The sequence below is a fragment of the Narcine bancroftii genome, chromosome 4 (assembly GCF_036971445.1).
Source record: "Narcine bancroftii isolate sNarBan1 chromosome 4, sNarBan1.hap1, whole genome shotgun sequence".
NCBI classification, from domain to species: domain Eukaryota; kingdom Metazoa; phylum Chordata; class Chondrichthyes; order Torpediniformes; family Narcinidae; genus Narcine; species Narcine bancroftii.
This window is the reverse complement of record NC_091472.1, coordinates 89,905,822-89,925,432: the sequence shown is the minus strand read 5'-3', so window position 1 is coordinate 89,925,432 and position 19,611 is coordinate 89,905,822. Positions and strand designations below refer to the sequence as shown.

At 39.0% G+C, this 19,611-nt stretch overlaps 1 protein-coding gene across 3 annotated transcripts in view; it reads left to right on the top strand.

The window, feature by feature from the left end:
- The window catches only part of dhx57 (DEAH (Asp-Glu-Ala-Asp/His) box polypeptide 57), a 129,775-nt gene that overhangs the window by 12,509 nt on the left and 97,655 nt on the right, over window positions 1–19,611 (top strand). For 2 of the 3 annotated variants that reach the window (XM_069931914.1, XM_069931913.1), the window contains 5 exons: window positions 967–1,062; window positions 1,323–1,651; window positions 4,124–4,276; window positions 16,769–16,969; window positions 17,942–18,735. In XM_069931914.1, coding sequence (XP_069788015.1) covers window positions 1,335–1,651; window positions 4,124–4,276; window positions 16,769–16,969; window positions 17,942–18,735 — 1,465 coding nt within the window. In that variant the 5' untranslated portion in view covers window positions 967–1,062; window positions 1,323–1,334. The remainder of the gene's footprint in view (window positions 1–966; window positions 1,063–1,322; window positions 1,652–4,123; window positions 4,277–16,768; window positions 16,970–17,941; window positions 18,736–19,611) is intronic. The other variant, XM_069931915.1, reaches the window with a different exon arrangement.

Here is a 19,611-nt window from a genome sequence, read left to right as displayed (position 1 = left end):
CAGGTGAATTTCAAGAGAATGTGAAAACAGCTATGAACAGATGCCAAACCATCAAAAAAATTAGATTGTGGGCTATTAGATTTTCATTGTATTAGAGTTGCTATTTTCAGGTGTTCGTTTTTTTTTTTGCCAATTAGTTATTGCATTTTCTATGTTAATTATTAAAATTGCTTTGGTTCCAACAACTTGTTAACAACTTCATTAACACTCAACTCTAAGGATGGTAGATGAGCAAGATGGACTATGATCTTTAATCATTGTATTAAATTCCTATCTTCTCTTGTGCATCCTGAAAACACACACTCAATGTTGCAAAAACAGCTTCTTCCCTTCTACTATCAGATTTCTGAACTGACTTTTCATGCACTATTGTTATTTTTTATATAAATATATATATATATATATATATATTTATATATAATAATGTCGTAAGATGGTTATAATATGTATGTTTGCACCATGATGCTGCCGCATAACACTGAATTGCATGACTTGTTTATGACAATAAATTCTGATTCTGACAATGAACTACCTCACTTTTTCCTCTTTTTTGCACTTTGTCTATTGATTGATTGATTTTTAATCTTGTATTTATGGAATTGTAATTTATAGCAATTTTTCACTGGTAATGCACAATACTGCTGCAGCAAAATAACAAATTATGTGACATGTTTATGACAATAAACCTGATTCTGTTGTATTCTTTTAAGAAATGAGTCACAATAAAATACAAGTGCTACCGAACTGAGATTGTTTACTTACTTCGATTTAAAGATTAATTATTTTGCATTTCAGTTTTGCGAAATTATACTAAATTTTATATCCTAAGACTGGTCTTTTATCCAAAGGATATATTTGTAATTTTTTTTGTCAACATTTCAGACTTGTACTTTATTATGGTTGATGTTACTAATTATAGTTTTGGTTGTCACTGATTCCTTTGTCTTTGATTCCTTTTCCATGCAGAATAAAAAATTATTTAATAACTTTAGCCACCACAGAATGGAGAAAAATGTGAAATAATCCACACAGGATCTGTCTTGAAAAGTTTTCAGATCAATTGTGAGTGCTTTATTTTTAATTAACAATATTCATTATTAAAGTGTGGACAATGGAGTTAAGGTGCATTTTAAAATGTGCTCTCAGTTATACTATAATGTAAGAAGTACGATAGTATAATTGTGCAGATTGAAGCCCGATCACTTTGAGGGACAGAAATTGATTTGGATACTGGGCCTGTAATGCATTATAAAATGTTCAATATTGCTAAGTATATTGTAATTGAAATCTATGATGTGTAACAAGTGATTCCTCTTTGATAGTGATGACAAAAGATGAGTTGTAGAAGGCGGCCAAATAGAGGAGGAGGAAGAATCAATAAGCACTGTGGAAGTTCAGGAGGAGGTAGTAGAAAAGGTTCAGGCAAAGCCTGGGATGATGGAGAAGATATCATTTTCTGCCAAAAGCCAGCTCACTCAACTCGGTCTCGTGGTAGGAGTAAAGCTGGAGCGAGCAGTCGAGGAAGAGGTAGAGGTGGAGGTAGTGCCAGAGCTGGATGTAGACCTCGCATTTCAAGTCAAATATATCATGTAGAAGAACCGAAGGAGCACGGAGAATTCAATTTATTTGGTAATCTAACAAAATCAGAAAGGTAAGCACAGAACTTGCTATTGTTGTAGATCGATTGCTCTGATGCTACCTGTTTCCGTCATTCTGTTTATTGTCACATGTACCAAGATATGGTGAAAAGCTTTGTTTTGCTTGCTATCCAGGCAAGTTAGCCATACTTATGTACAGCAGGTAGTGCAATAATAGAACATCAAACATTACAGCACAGTACAGATTCTTTGGCCCATGTTGTAGTGCTAAACTATGTAAATATACCCTGGAACAATCTGTGGATCTGGACCCTGTTCCTGCTTTTCCTCCACATTGTTCAGTATCCTGCCATTAACCACGTACTTTGCCTTCAAGTTCAACCTTCCGAAGTGCATCACTTCACACTTAACTGGATTCTACTCCATCTGGTACTTCTCCACCTGATCATACAACCTGTCTATATCCTATTGTAATCCTCAACAACCAACTGCAACACCTCTAACTGTTATATCATCTGTAAGCTTGTTGAACCAACGTTCTACTTTTTCGTTTAAGCAACTAATTACTGACTTCCAGGTAGAATACATTCCATCTACTACCCACTCTGCCTTCTGCAGACAACCCAGTTGTGAATCCAAGTAGCTAAGGTTCCATAGATCCCATGTGTTGACTTTCTGTATGAGCCTACCCTGGCTGACTTTGTCAAATGCCTTAAAATCCATATACGCTACATCCACTGTCTTACCTTCATCAATTTCTTTTGTCACTTGTACCAGACCGCAGCGTTAAAATGAGCCCAGATGGTGTTATATTTAAAGTAATATTTTTAATTATTAATTATATAACACCTTATCTAATTTAACTAACTTGTGTAAACTTAACTAAATTTATATACAATTATCTAACTTAAACTCTAACTATGTGCAAATATATTGGGGTCTGTGGAATACCCCAAGCCACTGCAGCTCAAGGCTCAATTCTGGGAAAACAGTTCAAAGATCAGTTTCAGAAATTCAGTGATGACACGTGGGTTTGAAATTGATGCAAGATGCAGGCTTTAAGAAGGTTGAGATGCACAGACGTTAAATGGATGCGACACGCAGGCTTTAAGATGGGTTGGACATGCAGATGATTACTCACGAGATCCTTCAGAGAAATGTCTTTTTTAGATGAGTGCCTTCTTCTGCAATTATAACCTTTTTTGTGGGTCAATCGAAGTAGAGTGCAGTATTTCTTCTGCAATTATAACCTTTTTTGTGAGTCATTCTAAGAGGTCTCTAACATGAGGTACTCTGACAGGTTGTCTCTAACCACACAATGAGGCCAAGTGGGTTTCTGAATCCCATAAGGAGGTTGAAGAGCTCGTTACTCTTGTGCTGCTTCCTTAAAATGGCCTCCTGAACAAACGATGCACTGTCTTTTCAATAAACCGATCACATGGTCTCTGCATTTGGCTTCTCCAGGGGTTCTGTGTTGACTCTGCAAATGTATCCAGTAAAAGGAACATGATGTTCAAAGCTTGCTACTAGTTTCCCAGTTACTTCAAATCCTGCAGACAGTTTGTTAAAATCTGTTCTCTTAAAGGGACAGACCCAGACAAATAAAATGAACTGAAAAATGGGAGAACATTACACCTGGAAAAACTCAATTAGGCTGATAAGGTACCACCTGCTCCTCGTCAAACCCTGCTGACTGTCCCTGAGAAGACTATGCTTCTTTAAATGCTCGTAAATCCTATCCTTAAGAATCCTCTCCAATAGTTAGCCCATCACTGATGCAAGATTCACTGGTCTATAATTCCCAGGATTCACCCTCTTACCTTTCTTAAACAAAGAAATACATTTGCAATTCTCTAATCCTTCAGTATCTCCCCTGTGGCCAAGGAGGATGCAAAAATCATTGTCATCACTCCAGCAATCTTTTCCCTCACTTCCTCTAGTAACCTGTCCCAGGGACATATCTATTTAAATATTTTAAAGAAGATCCAGAACTTCCTCTCTCCTAACCTTGACATGCTCCAGTACATTACCCATTGACCTCATGTTCACGAAGTCCACCTCCCTGGAAAACACTGAAACAAAATATTCATTTAGGACCTTCCCTGCCTTTTCTGCCTCCACATGTTTCCCCCCCCTCCCCCATTTATCCCTGCTCAGTTCTCCCCTCATTCTCATTATCCTTCTGTTCTTTACATAGGTGTAGAATGCCTCAGGGATTTTCTTAATCCTTTTTGGCAAGGTCTTCTCATGCCATCTTTCAGCTCTCCTTTTTTTAAACTCCTTTGAGGCTACCATATAATTCTCATGAGCCCTTCCTGACTTTTCCTTCCTAAACCTTGCATATGATTCCTTCTTCCTCCTGATGAGCTGTCTCATCTCTCATCAATCATGATTCCTTTATCCTGCCATCTTTTCCCTATCTCAGTGGGACAAACTTGTCTCCAGGATCCCATGCAAGTGATGCCGAAACATTCTTCAGGTTTCTACTGTGCATTTCCTAATTTGCTTTTTTGTTCTCTCTGCAGGTCAAACCAGGATAGCCAAAAGGGAGGTACATTTAAAGCCAAATCTGACCCCCGAGTACCTCTGCAGACAATAAACATGACTGTTGAAAACCAGAAAAAAGTTAAACAGCTTCTCCAAGAACTGCAAGTTCAAGAAAAGCAGGCTGCTTCTCAGTAAGCTACTGTGTATTTTTTTAACCACTGTCTCCCATTCAAGAACCAAAGCTTGGTGAACTTTATAAATGTTAAATTCTGCACACACTATAAGTATTGCCTGCAACCAGTGAACTTGGAGGAATGAGAAGTGAAATTAGACGGTGAACCAAAGAATTTTTCTGAACTTACACACACATTACATGCACATGTGCTTAAAATTAGAAAGGGGTTAAGTAAGTCAATAGTGATAAATTAAAGTTTGATTCTATTTTCAAGTTTAAAGATAATTAAAAGCAACTTTTGTTTAAGTAACCATTTGTCTTGGTGAATATCTATTGCTGCTGGGTTTTGGGGTCCTCTGGGCTCGTGACAAGACAAAAATCATCTTATTCTTTTTACTCTGAATAATTCATTATTTGATAGTTGGTATAGTAAAGGTATACAGAGGATAAAAGATTTTTTTTGACTTTTGAACAATTAAAAGAGAAATATGACATACAAAATAATACCATTTTTATATATTATCAACTTAAATCATATTTAAGAGAAATTATGTGCAAATTTGAGACTTCCAGAACAAAGTCAATCTGAATATTTAATTACAGATACATTTATTAAGAAATTTATTACTCATATGCATATAAAATTGCAAGATACTATGGGGGATAAAGGACATGTAAATCAAAACAATGATGGGAAAAAGATTTAAATATACAAATTCAAGAGGAAGTATGGTCTAGATTGTGTTGTTACAAATACGGTTAATGTTAGATATCAAATGGTTCAATATAATGTTCTTTATTAATTATATTATACTCCATATAAATTAAATGGACTTGATTCCAATTATTCTGATAAGTGTTTCTGATGTAATAAGGAAATAGGGACTTTTTTGTATTTGGTTTGGTCCTGTGTAAAAGTGGAAGGGTTCTGGAAGGATTTGAGTATATTACTAGGACAAATTATGAAGATAAATGTACAAAAAGATCTGAGAATATTTTTACTTGGAAATATACATGAAGTAGATATACAAAATTGAGGTTGGATAAATATCAAGAAAAATTTGAGTATAGCAATAGCGACAGGAAAGAAATGTGTAGCAATAACGTGGAAAACCGAGAATTTTGTAACAATAGATAGATGGAATACTGAAATGCAAAATTGTTTGCCATTAGAAAAAAATTACTTTTAGTTTAAGGAATTAGATAGGGAGTTTTTTTTAAATAAGATTTTTGGAATCGTACATGGATTTTGTGAATAAAAGTCCATCCACATCATTTACCTTATCTGCCCTTCTCAGCTAATAAAAGATAGTTAGTAAATATTAATATTGATAATAATGATTGGAGTATAGATTTAGGTGTTTTTCTTTCTTCTTTCTTGGGGGAGGGGGTGTTGGGGAGAAAATAGAAAAAATTATTATATACCATTTTGTATTATGTTGTTACAAGTTATTATTTTCATTGAGTATTGATGCAAATGATAAATAAAATTTTCAAAAAAATAGTGACAGTCGAGACAAAAACAGTGAAACCAGATGGATGTAGGAGTTACGTAAAATTAAAAACATTCCTGTTCATGCCATTTGAAGTAAGGCTGTCCAGGATGAATATAATGTGTTGTTCCTCAAGTTTATGTTTGGCCTAGCCCTGAAAACACATGAGGCTGAGGGTAGATATGTCTGCATGGCAATACTGTGGGAAGTTGAAATGGTTGACTCCTGGGAGTTCAAGCTTAGACCCATGGATTGAGTGCAATTGTTGTGGTTGCTTCAGACTACCAAACATTTCACCACCACTGTACACTGAGAAAGGCGCAGTAGAACAGCTAATAGAGTCACTGCCATGCTGTGCCAGAGATCCAAGTTCAAACCTTGCCTTGGTTGCAGTCTGTGGAGTTTGCACATCATGTCTGATGGGTTGAATAAAAGGGGATTAATGTAGGGTTAGTTTTCAGAGTTAATTGTTGGTTTTGGCTCAGAGGGCTGAAAGGCCAATTTCCCACTGTGTTTCTACCTGTAACTCTAGAATGGATTTCCACTCTTTAAGCCCATGTATGAAAAAGATTTACTAGATTGGTGTGATTTTAGTTTTGTGGAGGACAAAAGAAGTTAAATCAGGGGATGCCATGAGCGTATTGGATAGGAGTTCAAAATTCTGTGTGACTTAAATAAGATCAATAAGAGAGAGACCTTGTTGTGCAGATATCTGTATCTCAAGAACTCAGATTTAAAATAATGTGAGAAAGAAAATATACTGAAAGTTCTGATATTGTATTCAACACCTATTCAAATATTATTAGTAACCTATAAAAGGAAACTGGCCCTTGGAAACATTTATAGGCCTCTTTGGAAAGAAATTGGATAACAAGCAGCTGGCATAGGTAAATGGACCAAATGGCCATGTCTTGTGCTGGATCATTCGATTAATTTGTGATTATCATTTGAGTATTTTTATATCAGAGGAACAAATACATATAGTTCTCAACATTGGCCACAATCTGCCGACTCTGCATGGAGATATTGGGAGTAGTGATCAGACGTTTGGTCATTGAAATACAGTTGAAGAAGCATCTTAAAGCAAGTGAAAGAGAGAAGTGTATAGAGGGTGAGAGAGAGGTGTACAGAGGGGGGAAGAGAGAAAGAGGTGAATGGGGAGGGGAGAGAGGGGTGTACAAAGGGAAAGGTGTAGGGGCATGGCATGAGGGGTGTACAGAGAGAGAGAGAGGGAGATGTAGGGGGGCATGGCATGATGGTGTAGGTTGGAGACGTGAAAATACGCCACTCCTGGCAGAATTAATTACAACCCAAATAGAATTTTTTTTAAAATTACAACATTGAGACTTATTTTAAAGTTATTTACAATTGCTATGAAGAAATCAAAGGCTCAAACTGTGAAGAAAACTACCTTAAGAGATCAGTATGATTGAAGAAACAGGGTCTACCTTACCAATCGAGCCTGCCAACTTACTTCCTCTTCCTCCGAGATCAACGCGACAAGCAACGACTAAAGTAAATGTTACTCCAATGCCACTTCCCCGGGGAACCCCCGAAGATGGAGCTGGGGTTCAGGAGAGAGTTTTTGAAATGCAAGACTTCGCGCATGCATACTACTGAATTGACATCTTGACATCAAAGAACAGAGCCAGCTAAGCCCATGTCTATAAGCATTGCTAGTCAGACTAGGGCTAAGAAAAAGGTTCAGAGACTAGAAAAACAGACTGTAACATCAACTGAAGCAGAAGAGGAAGAAGGTTTAGAATTGGAGGGAGCAGAAGCAATATATTATGAACAAAGGTCCCAACCTATGCAAGGTAAGGAAGAAGGCAAATTTGAAACTTTTTCAAAGTACATCTCATACTGTAGACTCTTCAGCTCAGTTTTCTATGCTTTTAGAACAAATTAAAGCATTGTTCATTCAAATGAATCGGCAATATGTTTCTATTAAAACTGAAACTAATACACAATTTTAATATCTTAAAAATGAGTTCTATTAAAGTTGATATGGCAAAATATGCTAAAACTGGATAAAGTTAAAGCTAAATACAGAAGATTGAAGAAGATATTCAGGATTATCATCTTAAAGATAGAGTTAATAAAATGGAAGGTTCTTTTACAGCCTTGGAAGTTCAAAGAAAATAACTTTTACAGAAAACTGATGTACTGGAAAATCATTGTTGTAGAAATAATGTTAAAATTGTAGGACTCACTGAAGATTTTGAAGGTCCTAATCCAGTACAGTGTTTTTCAAAAATGGATTGCTGAAATTTTGGGTCCTGAAAATTTTCCGAATGGATTGGATTTGGATAGAGCTATTAGAAAGAAACCATTTCCCGGACAAATGCCATGCTCTATCTTAATTAGATGTCTACATTACCGAGATAAGGAAATGATATTAAGATTAACAGTCCAAAATGCTAAAAAACAGCAAGGTCCTATAATGATTGAAAACAATAGTGTATTTTTCTATGTAGATTTGAGTATGTCTATTGTGAAGAGAAGGAAAGAATTTAATCCAGTGAAATCTGCTTTGTGGAAAAAAGGATACAAATTTGCTTTTTGATACCCAGCTGTACTTGCATCTTTTTGGGAGAAAATCAATCACTATTTTTTACAGATGAGGATGAAGCTTTGGCATTTGCTAATTCATTGCCTGATAATAAACAAGATGCTACTCAAGTTATCCTTCTCCACAACCCAAATTGAGTCAAGATAAACTGCAAGATAGAGCTCAGATGTTGGAGCTCAGGGAATCGATTGAGATTAATGATGATCAAGTAAACAAAGATCTCAAAAAAGCTTACCGTACAGTGGAATGAAGTATATGCTCTTTATATTCTGTCTGGGGAAGGCAGACCTTTTGTCCTCTCCTTCTGTAGCCACTTCACATATGATAGAAGGGAGTTGTACTGGTTTTTATATTCTGTCTGGGGAAGACAGACATTTGGTCCTCCTTCTGTAGCCACTTCCCATATAATAGAGGGGAGTAGTACTGGTTTTTATATATCAGTACCTTTTTTTGGGAGGGTTTTTGTAAGAAACATAGCTCACTGATTAATTAATTTCTCAGAGTCAACAAGTGAAGCGATACAACCTTTTATTCAACGTTCTTGCAAGAGCGGGTGTCCTTCACTGATAGTCCACAACCTTTTTATATATATTTCTTTGTTTTAATAACCACTCCTTTGTGAATTTAATTGGTTAGTTAACTCAGTAATTGATATGTTAGTTTAACCTATCAAAAGCTGTTCCGATCCTCATCTTAAAGCCCGCCCTTGTTTACTTCTCCCATTCTCATGATTTTTGCAACCCCCTTCTTATCCTTGTTTGGTATGATGCTTTGTCACATGTTCCCGTTCTTTCACAGTTTTTTAAATATATCAAGTTGGCCTTGCCTGCAATCTCTTGGAGGAACTGTCCTTCCTTTGTATTCTAGCAGACACCCCCACCCCCCCCCCCCCACCTTCTCTCACGTCTCATCTCTGTTCAGCCATTGTTTACACTGATTATTACATTTTTCTGAAACAGCACTTTGGATAATTCTCACAGTTTTTCTCTTCTTTTAAGGAATTTCTTACTTTCTCTTTCTAGGAAATGTTTTTCATTTTCAAAAACTGCTATGAAACTGGGGTCTGCCGGGATGAGTGGCAAGAGTTATTTATTTTAAAATTTATCTTCTCCTTCTTTCTTTGGCTTGGCTTCGCGGACGAAGATTTATGGAGGGGTAAATGTCCACGTCAGCTGCAGGCTCGTTTGTGGCTGACAAGTCCGATGCGGGACAGGCAGACACGGTTGCAGCGGTTGCAAGGGAAAATTGGTTGGTTGGGGTTGGGTGTTGGGTTTTTCCTCCTTTGTCTTTTGACAGTGAGGTGGGCTCTGCGGTCTTCTTCAAAGGAGGTTGCTGCCCGCCGAACTGTGAGGCGCCAAGATGCACGGTTTGATGCGATATCAGCCCACTGGTGGTGGTCAATGTGGCAGGCACCAAGAGATTTCTTTAGGCACTCCTTGTACCTCTTCTTTGGTGCACCTCTGACACGATGGCCAGTGGAGAGCTCGCCATATAACACGATCTTGGGAAGGCGATGGTCCTCCATTCTGGAGACATGACCTACCCAGCGCAGTTGGATCTTCAACAGCGTGGATTCGATGCTGTCGGCCTCTGCCATCTCGAGTACTTCGATGTTAGGGATGAAGTCGCTCCAATGAATGTTGAGGATGGAGCGGAGACAACGCTGGTGGAAGCGTTCTAGGAGCCGTAAGTGATGCCAGTAGAGGACCCATGATTCGGAGCCGAACAGGAGTGTGGGTATGACAACGGCTCTGTATTCGCTTATCTTTGTGAGGTTTTTCAGTTGGTTGTTTTTCCAGACTCTTTTGTGTAGTCTTCCAAAGGCGCTATTTGCCTTGGCAAGTCTGTTGTCTATCTCGTTGTCGATCCTTGCATCTGATGAAATGGTGCAGCCAAGATAGGTAAACTGGTTGACCGTTTTGAGTTTTGTGTGCCCGTTGGAGATGTGGGGGTGCTGGTAGTCATGGTGGGGAGCTGGCTGATGGAGGACCTCAGTTTTCTTCAGGCTGACTTCCAGGCCAAACATTTTGGCAGTTTCCGCAAAACAGGACGTCAAGCACTGAAGAGCTGGCTCTGAATGGGCATCTAAAGCGGCATCATCTGCAAAGAGTAGTTCACAGACAAATTGCTCTTGTGTCTTGGTGTGAGCTTGCAGGCGCCTCAGATTGAAGAGACTGCCATCCGTGCGGTACCGGATGTAAACAGCGTCTTCATTGTTGAGTTCTTTCATGGCTTGGTTCAGCATCATGCTGAAGAAGATTGAAAATAAATAGTTAAACTTTGTAACTTATAATGTGAATGAGCCTAATAATCCAATCAAGAGAAAAAAGTTTTTATCTTTTATCTCTTTGCAGAATAACTCAGGTGGAGACCTCAGAATTTGCTTCGAGAGCTTTATTATATGATATCACAGAGAGACTGTTTAACTGGTGTCAGGTGCAGACTATCCCATTTCAGGGGCCCCATTTTGCAGACCATTTGAAACTGGCTGGTTTCTCAACTTACAAAAGATAAAAAAGGGCTTTCAGTTTGCAAAAGAAACAGACATGCAACATTTTCAATATAGCAAGATCATACAACACTTTCAATATAAATAAGATTTTTCTTCTACATCTCCCCCTTGTTGATCTAAATGATCAACACTCTAAATGCAGATATCCTGATCATCATTTGCAGTTGGTAACCCTCAGGAAAAGGGTGTATGTTTAATCAAGCCTCTTGATTGGAGCAATCTAGTTTTTTTTAGTGTGGCAGAGCGGATACCTGGCGAACAGTGACCAGGTGATGTAAGAATGTAAGATTCACTGTGGATGACAAGTGCTGGATGCCTTGCACCGTTCAGTGTACAGGGGGCTGAAGCAAAATGCCATCCAAATAGACTTCATGGATCCCTGTATTTCAGGGATTTCTCCCGATCTCACAAATAACAGTATTGGTCTCTGGTCTCAGTTCCCACCTACATGTTCCTGCAGAGTGCTGCAAAGTGCATGGTTCATATTCCTCCGTTTCATAGGGGCAAACCCATACAAAGGGCCATTGCTCACAGGCTTTCATTGAATGTGTCTTGTTTCTCTCATCTATCCAGTCCCCATGAAAAATTGGATACCAGAAATTCTGCCCGAATAGGTGCGGAAGAACATGAAACTGACAGCACGTGTGGTGGTGTTTACGCCGCACTATCTTCTTGTAATCAGCCTGTTTCAGAATAAATCACTCACCTCTATGGTTTCTCCTATCTGATCTCCTGTTACTCCCATGTTTTCTCTCTGAGTTTATGCTTTAAAGTTAGTAGTTTTGTGTAACCTTGGGGATGAAAATATTTTCCTTCTTTGTGTTTTAAAGTTAGCAAGCTTTGGAGTCAACAAATTCTACACATAATCAGCCAACTTTTCTACATAATGTGGCTGTTACTTAATTACATTAATATTTCCCATAAGCAGTGTTGTGAGAAAAGTCTCAATTCTACCAATTCTCAATTAACAGCCTCCAACCCTGCCACTGTCTCATTGCCCATTGCTGTTAAGCCACAAATGAGAGGATTGCAATTCTTGGCGGTCACCACCCCACCTGATCTTCCAAGAGATATGGAGCTGAGGACTCCCCATCCGATGTCAGATCCTAGGGTAACAGGATTGTTGTGATTCTTTGACACTCCTCGGCGATGATCCATCTTCTGACTCTAGCATTTTCTGGGCAAGGGACGACAAAAGGTCCTAACGTCCCAATGGCAAACAAGGCAGGGAGGCTGTTTCCTGTAACACATGGGCTTTCTTTAACTGATAGCATGTGGTGGGGTCTCAGTACATATGTTATACCAATGTCTGGGATTTTTCTCTCTCTCTCTCTCTCTCTCTCTCTCTCTCTCTCTCTCTCTCTCTCTCTCTCTCGCTCTCTCGCTCTCTCTCTCTCTCTCTCTCTCTCAGTAAATCTGAGGGTGATTTTTCCTACCCTTACTTTATTTTTCCCATTGTTTTTCCCAGCAGCATCCCCACAAACTACCTGAGTTCCTAGAGTTAAATTTCAAACATTCCTTCCTTAAACAAGTGCATGAGAAGTGTCCTTCCTTAATCTCATAATCGTGTTCCCAGTAGTGTTCTTCTATACAAGGCAAATCATCTTTCAATTTTACCATCAAAACACATGGGGCAACTGTTATTTAAGAAATATGCTGGTTGTGTTAATTCAGAAGTGATTGCATTGTAAAAGTGAGTACCCTGGCAACCTCCTCTAGTCATACTGTCCATCTGATCAAATAAATGTGGTTGGCTTTCTATACACCTTCCTTTGGCTGCTTGGAACCACTTAGCTGATTCATTAGCCAATAGCCCTAACTTCTGATTGGTCCTATAAACATTAATCTTATCAACATATAAGTAAGACACATTTAAAAAGATATTATGCTGTCGCCAAAAATTCCTCTTTTCAATCTCAACTCCGGTCTTCAGTTCAAATGTCAGGGCGACAAGAGACATAACAATAAAGTTCTTGTGTTGTATGTGGGCCTTGTTATACATTGGTATAACATATGTACTGAGACCCCACCACATGCTATCAGTTATTATAATAAAATGTCTTAGCTGGGCCTTTTTGCTTAAGTTTGTTTGGAGTATCTAGTGAGGATGTCCTTCAAGCTTCACTGTAGTCAATGTTATTACTGGGACCTGGAATTGTCCTTTCCAGCGAGTTCCCAATTTACTCTGATCCAATTCTTTACTAGAATGTATTCTCAGGTTTGACATTAGGATACTCATCACTTTGATCTGTTGGATCAGCCTCCTTTAGGTGTGTATGTTGTACCTGTGAATGCATCTCTCAAAAAATTTTAGTTAGGTTTCTCAAATATTTGCTGATGTCCTCACCTAATGATAATAAATCCACCTCTACTGGCTGTACGGGCTTTGCTCCCCAAAATGTCCGTATTGGCTGTCCATGGACCATCTCTGCAGCTGATAGCCCTGACTTAGCCTGTGGTGTCATCCGCATTTAAAACAATGCTAGGGGTAGCACTTTTTAGCCAATTTTAGCCTTGTTTCCTCAGTCAATTTGGCCAGTTTTTTTTTCATTTGCACATTCCACTATTCCTGCTGCCTGGGGTTAACAGGAGCAGTGGAGCCACTGTAATCCCAAATTCCATCATCCAATTCAATCCAGTTTCTGCTAACAACTTAGTCAATTTATTCTTTAAGGACCAGGCAAATCAATAATAAAAAGACAATACTTATGGTTACGTACTTAATTCTATAAAATCAATCCATATACACTCAAATGATAGGCATTCAATTTCTTTACCAGGATCGTTTTGTATGCAGATAATAATTTCTTCCTTTGGAATGTCCTACTCTCTTAGATTAGTGATGTGCCCCTCTTATGCCACTCCTCCTTAGCAAATCTACATTATTGCATATATATAATTAAGTAGTTCAAGTAAAAGAAATTGCGTTTGGTACAGAAATTGTCCAGCAGGGGTGGTTCATAATTTGATTTCTGGCACACCCCTACTGTTTACAGAGCTTAATGAAATGGTAGTAGCATTCTCCTGAACTTGTGTTTCATCCCCATATCAGGCAAGACTGTTCTATTCAAGCAGTTCATCACTTTCTGAATAAAAACAGTGAAGGGACCATTTATAACAGCAGCATAAATATTCCTTTCCCTATCATGTAGCCTCTAACAAGGGCAAACAATTCAAATTCCTGGAAAAACTGGATGATAGAAGGCAGCTGTCTTCATTTCTGTATTTTTCACAAGGCAGTTTTAAAAAGGCCATCAAGTTAACAGTAGTACACTCATAGAAGGTCAGATGAATTCACTAAGGGAAAGGTTCATAGTGGCTCAAAAGTGCTTGAGTCGTCTATTGGATGAGACTTCAAGAGAGCTTCTCCTAAATGTTGGATACATTTTACTCTTGATTTCAAAGGTATCTCAGCTCTCTCTCTTTAATATTTGGCCCAAAGGTCATCGCCACTCTTCTAGGGTGTTTTTTGTATTAGACCAGTTTCAATTAGTCTTAAACAACATTGCAGTTTTTAAAAAAATTCTTTCTTCTGTGTGATTCGTTTTTACTCCTATACAAGTTAGAACCAGGAAACACTGCAGAAGTGGAATACCTTTTATTTTTGGGAAAATTTTATTTTAAATTTTACAAAGGAATACAAAAGAAATATAATATAACAAAACATATATGAAAAAAAACATTATTCCCCTTACCCCCACCATCCCATCCCCTATTTCCCCCCCCCCACCCCTTACTATCCCTCCCTCCCCCCCGGAGCTTAACATACAGAAAGAAGGTTATTACAAAATACGAGTATGTAGCGTGGGTTGATTTACAATGCAAATAAAAATAATAATTACTTAACATTTAGCTTCATACATTTCAAATATGAGGTCCACATATTTTCTAAAAAAGAATAATTATTCCTCAAATTATATGTAATTTTCTCTAAATACAAACATGATTGAATTTCATTATACTTAAGTCTACATCATTTTTCCAAGTTACCGCTATAGATTTCCTAGCTACTGCCAAACTTAAATGAATAAACGCAACCTGAAATTTATCTAAACTTGTTGTTAATGGAGGAGGAGGAGAAGAGAGAGGAGGAGGAGGAGGAGAAGAGAGAGGAGGAGGAGGAGGAGAAGAGAGAGGAGGAGGAGGAGGAGAAGAGAGAGGAGGAGGAGGAGGAGAAGAGAGAGGAGGAGGAGGAGAAGAGAGAGGAGGAGGAGGAGAAGAGAGAGGAGGAGGAGGAGAAGAGAGAGGAGGAGGAGGAGAAGAGAGAGGAGGAGGAGGAGAAGAGAGAGGAGGAGGAGGAGAAGAGAGAGGAGGAGGAGGAGAAGAGAGAGAGGAGGAGGAGGAGAGAGGAGGAGGAGGAGAAGAGAGAGGAGGAGGAGGAGAAGAGAGGGGGGTGCAGAGAGAGGGAGGGGTGCAGAGAGAGGGAGGGGTGCAGAGAGAGGGAGGGGTGCAGAGAGAGGGAGGGGTGCAGAGAGAGGGAGGGGTGCAGAGAGAGGGAGGGGTGCAGAGAGAGGGAGGGGTGCAGAGAGAGGGAGGGGTGCAGAGAGAGGGAGGGGTGCAGAGAGAGGGAGGGGTGCAGAGAGAGGGAGGGGTGCAGAGAGAGGGAGGGGTGCAGAGAGAGGGAGGGGTGCAGAGAGAGGGAGGGGTGCAGAGAGAGGGAGGGGTGCAGAGAGAGGGAGGGGTGCAGAGAGAGGGAGGGGTGCAGAGAGAGGGAGGGGTGCAGAGAGAGGGAGGGGTGCAGAGAGAGGGAGGGGTGCAGAGAGAGGGAGGGGTGCAGAGAGAGGGAGGGGTGCAGAGAGAGGGAGGGGTGCAGAGAGAGGGAGGGGTGCAGAGAGAGGGAGGGGTGCAGAGAGAGGGAGGGGTGCAGAGAGAGGGAGGGGTGCAGAGAGAGGGAGGGGTGCAGAGAGAGGGAGGGGTGCAGAGAGAGGGAGGGGTGCAGAGAGAGGGAGGGGTGCAGAGAGAGGGAGGGGTGCAGAGAGAAAGAGAGAAAGGTATAAAGAAAGGGGGAGAAATGAATAGAGAGGGAGATAAGTGCATGGAGAGAGGGAGGGTTACATGGAGAGGGAGATGCACTGAGAAGAGGGGCTGGGAGTAAGGGGAGGGTAGGCCAAGAGAGAGGTACTGAGAGTGAGGGAACTGCATAATGGAGAAGTGAGCAGGAGTGTATTGCAGCTAAAAATCAAACTGCTGCGAACACAATGGATCAATAGGCATCTGTGAAGGCACAAGAATGATCATGTTTTGGCTCATGATCCTACATGGTGTTTTGATGCAGGGTTACAACTCCAAATGTTCTTATACCTCCCTGGGTTCCTCCAGCAATTTGTTTTTTGGTCCACATTCCAGCATCTGCAGTTCCTTGTGTCTCCTGAAGTTTATTATGAGTAGATGAACTAAAGCAGTGTTTCTCAACCTTTCTCTTTCCACTCACATACAACTTTAAGTAATCCCTATGCCATCGGTGCTCTATGATTAGTAAGGGATTTCTTAAGGTGTCTGTGAGTGGGAAGGTTGAGAATCACTGTTCTTGACCCAATAGTTACTGAAATATTTTGCTTGATAAAAATTGTCATTGGTCCATATCCTTTGGGGTTGAAACCGTGCACATAACAAGTCAATTAGGTATGATTAAAACAGTGGTTTTCAAACTTTTTCTTTCCACCCACATACCACCTTAAGCAATCCCTTACTAATAACAGAGAACCGATGGCATAGGGAATACGTATGTGAGTGGGAAGAAAAAGGTAGAGAACCACTGAGCTAAAGGAAGATAATCATGTTGATCGTAGATACAGGCAGCAATTAATTGGGCTGATTGACATTTTTCTGTGTGAAACTTGACCAGTGACAAATCCAAAATTTCTCTTGTTGGTGTTTGATGTCCTGTTTAGTTTCTTATTTTGTTTTCATCCTTTTCCCTTAATTTTGCAGGAACGAGGAGTCTGAAGAGGAATATGACTTGAAGGAAGAATTAGATGAACTGGATTACAGATATGATGATCAGTATTGGTCCTCAAAGGAAGAGGGTTTGGCAGCAGCTCAAAACACTTCACCTGTGTATATTCCAATTGAACCACAGACCAAGTTGAAGCAACCTGAGATGTCTCCATTTGCAGTTTGGAAGCTAACTAGGTTCATTCGAATAAATGTTTTTGCATCCTTATTGATGGGTTTGGACAGTTGCATTTCAAAGGTGTAGACTGGCAATGAGAATGAGGAATTTCATAGTAGTTGAGGGAGTAGCTATTTGAGGCATTAAGCAGGTTTAAGGTTGAAAGGACTGAAATGAGTCAGAGATAGATGCTATTCTAAATAGACAAAACAAGGAAAAAAACATGTTTCTATGCTTCAAATTCAAAGGAAAAGATCAGTTCCTGCCTCTTCACTGTTTCAATCATGTACATTGCCATATAAAATTATTTGCTTAACTCCTTGGAACAAACTGACTCCTTCATGAAGAGAGCAAAATAAAAATATACCACTAATTTTTGGTAACAACTTGTTTACTTACATATGGTATAATCCCTTCCTGGTAGAGGTTTCAAAATAAATTGATTATTGCAGTACACAATGTTTTGGGATAAAGCCCAAAGGCAATGTCTTGCCCAAAGTTTGGGCAAAGCCTCAAAATGTGATACATTTTATTAATTTAGGATGTATCCTGTTTACATCTAATTGTAGAATACAATGAGAAGTTTAGCCTTTTGTGTGGAACTGGTGACTTGCACTGATATGTACCACATCCATTCAGGTGCTAAGCTCATCCTGCTCTTTTCCCGTTTCAGTTATTTTATATTAAAAAAAGTTATTATTTAGTTTCATGCTCCAAATTTTGTATCTCCTGGAAGCTTGTCAAAGTTGTGAATAGTTTGATAATTTGATTTTAAAGATGGTTATTCAAATACATTTAGATCTATTTTCCTGGCCATCCACTCTCATTACGAAACCATCTTTAGTACAGTAAGAAATCCGTTTCACAGGAAAATTTGTTCCATAGATCCACTGTTGTTATAGTTTTAGATCATAGAGGGATTTTCATATTGCAATAAATTCAGTCAATGAATTGTTATTATGCAAAAATAACATAACTAATTTCTGTTTTAGGTATGGTTTTCATTCAGAACATTGCATGTCAGCACTCAAAATGTTTGATGGGGATGTAGGATTGTCTTTGGAATATTTGTTACTCCAGTGCTTCAAGGAAAAATTTGGAGATGGGATCAAGGCCTCTCCCAAATCTGGTAATATCAGCCTAAAGGAGTGTGCAGAGCGGAGGCAAGAAGAAGCACTTGTTCTCAGTTCCATATATGAAAGCAAGTTCTCTGAAAAGATTCAGAACCAAGTTTGGACCATTGAATTGCCACTCAAGTTTCTGACGCAGAAACTTAATAAATCGAAAAGATGTGAGACTGAAGAGTCAAAATTGAAGGTCACAAAGGACATTTGCCAATATTACCTCAAGGGTAGTTGCTGCTTTGGATCAAGGTGCAGGTTCAGGCATGAGGTTCCTTGGAAGGAAGAAAAGAAAGAAGACAGTCATTTACGTTGTGACATAAATGCAATCCTGTACACACTTGAAATCCGTTTTCCACCTTGCAATAAATATCCATACCAGGCTCCACTTTTAGCCTTTTCTACTAATAATGACAATCTTCCACAAGCTTGTCGCTTGTATATAGCTGAGTATCTATACAGAGAAGCTATGTTAGCAACAGAAACAAATGAACCAGTCATCCACACTTTGATCATGTGCCTGGAAGATGAAGGAAAAATGAGTGAACTGCTTCTTGAAACATCTCATAAATATAGCATGCCTCCTGTTGCACTTTCTATTTTGACTAATGGTGAACGAGATTATAAAATGCCTTCAAATCATTCACTTGATCAGCAACTAGCAGGTATTTTAGTGGACAGTCCTTGAGATTTATTGTGGCTTTTTATGAATTTTGTTTTGTCTAAAGCCATGGAAAACACATGCTACATTTTAAATTATAGCCTGGCTGAATTTTGGAGAAGTTAACATGTGGAATAACCTGGTCTTTACTGTGGTGACTTAGCCAAAACATTAAAGTGGGAGAATTCCAGGAAGTGAGTTTGGAACCAAAGTAATAAGGGACATACATTGAACCTAGAGGTTTTGGAAATGCAGAGTAGGTCAGAGTAGGAGAGAGGAAAATGTATATAAGGAAAACCAAAATCTTTGTAAACAATTTAAAGCCTAACAGGTAACTTCAGATGTGCTCCATTTTATTCAAAAGGGAGCATTTAATACATGATGGTTAATGATTGCACGCTTTGTGGGTTTCTTTTCCCCCCACTATTTGTTTGGTTCATTTGCTTGCAAAGAACACGTTAATCATAAGTCTTTTAAAAATAAAAGAAATTAGAATATCTTTTTTGTGTTTACTTTGCCCTTTTGATATGATAATAGCTGATCTACCTCAGCTATAAATTTCCATTCTATTCTCATACATTTTTGTTGTCTAAAATCTGTTTGGTCTTCAGCAAACTCACCAATAGAGAAATAGTAAATTTTGCTTTAAACATCAGCTGATAAAAACAATGTATTCATCCAGTAACTTGCATAATAATGTCACCAGTTACTTCACATCCAACAAGGTGCAGTCTGGATGGTAGAGGAGGAAATGCAGCAACCAATCTGCATATCACTTTAAAAGTTAAAATTAAGAATCATTCAGGTAGCCAAATTAAAACTCTTTTGAAATTCAATAAACTACTGCTTAAATAAAATGGATGATTAGATTATTTAGGAT